Raw genomic sequence first — 4,077 nt, 5'->3', positions numbered from 1 at the left:
CATCTCTACAGTTACTCTATTGACATGTCACGATAATTTCAGGTGTACATCGACCAAACAACGCCTTGAGTTTTCGTGATATAAAGTTATAGAAGGTGACCACTCAATCGATTGCTCGTGAACATAATCTTCTCTTAAGCGGGATGAAGACCAACCCATTGTCAGGAGATATGGGTCAATATCTAAACCACGTTCTACAAACATAATTCATCCTGCATCATTGTAATGATACACCGTATGCTATGCTTAAAATGGGAAAGCAAGACTATTACGCCATCTCGACTCTGAAGCTATAAAAGGCGGGACACTTTCAGCGAAGAGTGTGACAGGACATTTTTTGGTCGTCTGTGCAGTCAGAGCCCGATCGTCTACTTCAACCCAGAGGCATAACTCTTCTCCCAGACCTGACGGACCAGCTGATTGGCTCGAATTCGTAGCCATGACAACGCGGGTCATATTCTACGGGCTTTTCGCTGTCTTCGCCATTTCGACTAGCTGCAATGCCTTGCCCTGTAAGTCTTTCAGTTTTTATTTTATCAGAAATCATTCATTGCCGGTTACTACGTAAGCAAGGTTAAGTCACCGGACATGGAATCGTGATATTGACTAAACTGAATTTTTCATATTGTAAACATTCAACACGCCATATTGTTTTCAAAATCCATTTGCAGAAATTGTAATACTATGAAAGTCGAAAACTGCAACATAATGACACTCCTGGGAGAAATCCCATTTTATGCAAATCAAAAAATATAATATAAATGAAATCTAATGTTATGCTCAAATAAATAATTATGTCAACATTGCAGGCATGGTAATCTACCAAAACGGCAGCAAATACCAGTTAATCTGTATTAGAAGTAAGAGAGAAAAATCATATTGCAAAATAAAATGTTTTGCGACAGGTTTGAAGCAATATGAAACCACGTTGAATTGACAGGTATACTACTAAGAAGGATATTATATGACATGTTAAATAATAAGAAGTTTATTTCGTCTTTAAATCAATTATCGAATCAATGTACAAACAAGATTTTGCATCCTCAACATGACATAATGTTCGAGAAGATGAAGAGTTTCAAAATAACCGTACATCAACTTCAATTCTTGGATTAAAAAAAAAACATTTTCAAATTGGGTAATGATAACTAATAATAGTTATCATCATCACCATCATAACAGCCGATTTTTTGTGCAAAATGAACTGAGTTTTACCATGGAGACTAAGGGCAAGTTGGCAGCTTTTGGCGTGTCATCTAGCTGAAGCGGGTCTAGGTTAAAGGCAAAACATAGTTCTGGTACGCCTGCAAAATTGTGAGATTTTGCTCTCAAATGTTCATGTGTGCCTAAGAAATGTGTGGATCACACTGAAATAACAAGACATTAAATATCTTGTTATACCAAACAGATTTTGTTGGGTATCGACGAGAATGCAAAATATGAACCAAACATGTTCGCGTCTAAGAACGTGCAGATCAGGTCAAGCTAACTCGGGCTCGGGGAAAACTCGGCCTCACTTTGATGGCGGGGCCGAGTTGTCCCCTTGATTGTGCAGTGTTCTGTGGGAGCGCTTCTTGTTCTGGCTGGTCGCAGTTACGGGCCGAGTAGATACAAGGCGCGCATCAAAGAACTTCTTTGGCGCGCCTAAGAAAATGATAATATCAAAAAATAATAATGAAAAAATGAAGGTGCGCCTATGTATAGAATATGGCGATCACGATCTACGTATAAATTGTCTGAAATAGGGCTGAGTTGCCCCTGAGACAGAGTTAACCTGGACCTTTCTGGAATAAAAGTCAGTATACCGATTTTTATTTTTGATCACAAAGTACATCAACTCATCATCCTGGCAAATCGCGTCAGCCAGGTAAATTTCTTGATAGACTCTATCGATATATTGCAAATACATATCGAATGGTGCAAGACAGGTTTTCAAACCCTTACCAGAACTATGTTTTCATTTAAATTGAGTCGCCATGTAGTCTTTCTTTTACTGGGAGAAAAATAAAGGTTAACCATATACAAAACAATCTGCCACTCGCAGATTTTCAATAGGCTACCACGATATAATTATATTTTCATATCTGCCCAACATCTTAGGCATTAGAGATATACAGTGTACCTTTTTTTTTTTCTTATACTATATTTTACTGTGGCAGCGGGCCAAAGAGTCACCGCTATACGTCTAGCCTTGTCAAAATATATGTACTTTCGCTGTTGTTCACTTTATGAGATACAAAATGCATGTACAGTCATCTTCACTAGTAATTCCTTATTTCATTTGCGTATTTGATACTTTCGTTGATACACGAACTACAGTTTCTCCTCGCCAACGAGATGGAGGTGAACGAGTGAATGTCCAAGGCAGACCACGCTTAGGAGAAGAAGACATCATCATCATACATCCAAATGGTACACAACCACCAATCAATGGCTCAAGTCCTCCTCCCATGAATGGGACGCAGCTTCCACCAATCAATGGAACACGTCCTCCACGTCCACCACCACTGAACGGAGGAGGAAGAATTACTGGTAGTGGCTTCTTCCGATCTGCTGAGCAAGGTTACTTTCAGCGTGAACAGGGACACAGCCCACGGAGAGGTGCTGAGCAGGGAAGAAACAGACCACGCCCGCCCCCAGCAAACTCAACTCAACCTCCTCCTATGAATGGCACACAGCCTCCACCAACAAATGGAACACGTCCACCACCACAAAACGGAGAGCGGGACAGGGATAGCGGTTTCTCACGTCAAGCTGAGGAAGAAAACAACCAGCCTGGAGAACAGAATGGCGGTCGCCGGCAGGAGAGGCCCCGCCCACCTAGAGCTGCTGATCAGGGGAGAAACAGACCACGCCCGCCCCCAGCAAACTCAACTCAACCTCCTCCTATGAATGGCACGCAGCCTCCACCAACAATTGGAACACGTCCACCACCACAAAACGGAGAGCAGGACAGGGATAGCGGTTTCTCACGTCAAGCTGAGGAAGAAAACAACCAGCCTGGAGAACAGAATGGCGGTCGCCGGCAGGAGAGGCCCCGCCCACCTAGAGCTGCTGATCAGGGGAGAAACAGACCACGCCCGCCCCCAGCAAACTCAACTCAACCTCCTCCTATGAATGGCACGCAGCCTCCACCAACAAATGGAACACGTCCACCACCACAAAACGGAGAGCAGGACAGGGACAGCGGTTTCTCACGTCAAGCTGAGGAAGAAAACAACCAGCCGGGAGAACGGAATGGCGGTCGCCGTCAGCAGAGGCCCCGCCCACCTAGAGCTGCTGATCAGGGAAGAAACAGACCACGCCCACCCCCAGCAAACTCAACTCAACCTCCTCCTATGAATGGCACGCAGCCTCCACCAACAAATGGAACACGTCCACCACCACAAAACGGAGAGCAGGACAGGGATAGCGGTTTCTCACGTCAAGCTGAGGAAGAAAACAACCAGCCGGGAGAACAGAGTGGCGACCGCCGAGAACAGGGACCCAGCCCACGAAGAGCTCCTGAACAGGAAGGAAACAGACCACGCCCGCCTCCTTCAAACGCAACTCAACCTCCTCCTACGAATGACATGCCACCTCCACCAAGTAATGGGACACGCCCTCCACCACAAAACGACGAAGAAAGATTACCTTACAGCGGCTTCTTCCGTCGAGCTGAACAAGAAGACAATCAGAACGCAGGAGAGAATGCTGACCGCCGAGAAAAGGGACCCGAAAAGGCCCGCCCTCCTCCCGTGGATCAGGTGGCACCAAGCTTCGAATAGAGGGACTGGGAACGGCTTCTCTTGCATCTATTATGTGCACCAAAACACAACCTGAAGAAGCAGTTCAACAACTAATGCTACTGGCCCGTTATCATCTCGAGTTTTCATATAGAAGTGAAGCCATGTCATACTATTAGTTATAATTATCATATACTTGTATATTAACCATAACCAACTAATGATTAAACAAGAGGGATATTCAATGATAAACGCATACCAAGCATGTAATACATACAACAACTGTTCGGTCATACTGGAGAAAAGGAATATGAAGTGATTCTTCAACGTATCATTTTTTTTTCCCAAACAA

At 44.2% G+C, this 4,077-nt stretch overlaps 1 protein-coding gene across 1 annotated transcript; it reads left to right on the top strand.

Moving 5' to 3' along the window:
- The first annotated feature begins 439 nt into the window (after positions 1-439).
- LOC140246765 (uncharacterized) lies at positions 440-3,767 on the top strand. Its single transcript, XM_072326102.1, has 2 exons — positions 440-512; positions 2,320-3,767. The coding sequence occupies exons 1-2, from the start codon at positions 440-442 to the stop codon at positions 3,765-3,767; spliced, it is 1,521 nt and encodes a 506-aa protein (XP_072182203.1).
- The last annotated feature ends 310 nt before the right edge of the window (positions 3,768-4,077 follow it).

The sequence above is a fragment of the Diadema setosum genome, chromosome 3 (genome assembly GCF_964275005.1).
Source record: "Diadema setosum chromosome 3, eeDiaSeto1, whole genome shotgun sequence".
NCBI lineage: Eukaryota > Metazoa > Echinodermata > Echinoidea > Diadematoida > Diadematidae > Diadema > Diadema setosum.
Note: the sequence above shows the minus strand (reverse complement) of the source record. Positions and strands in the feature narration are given on the sequence as shown.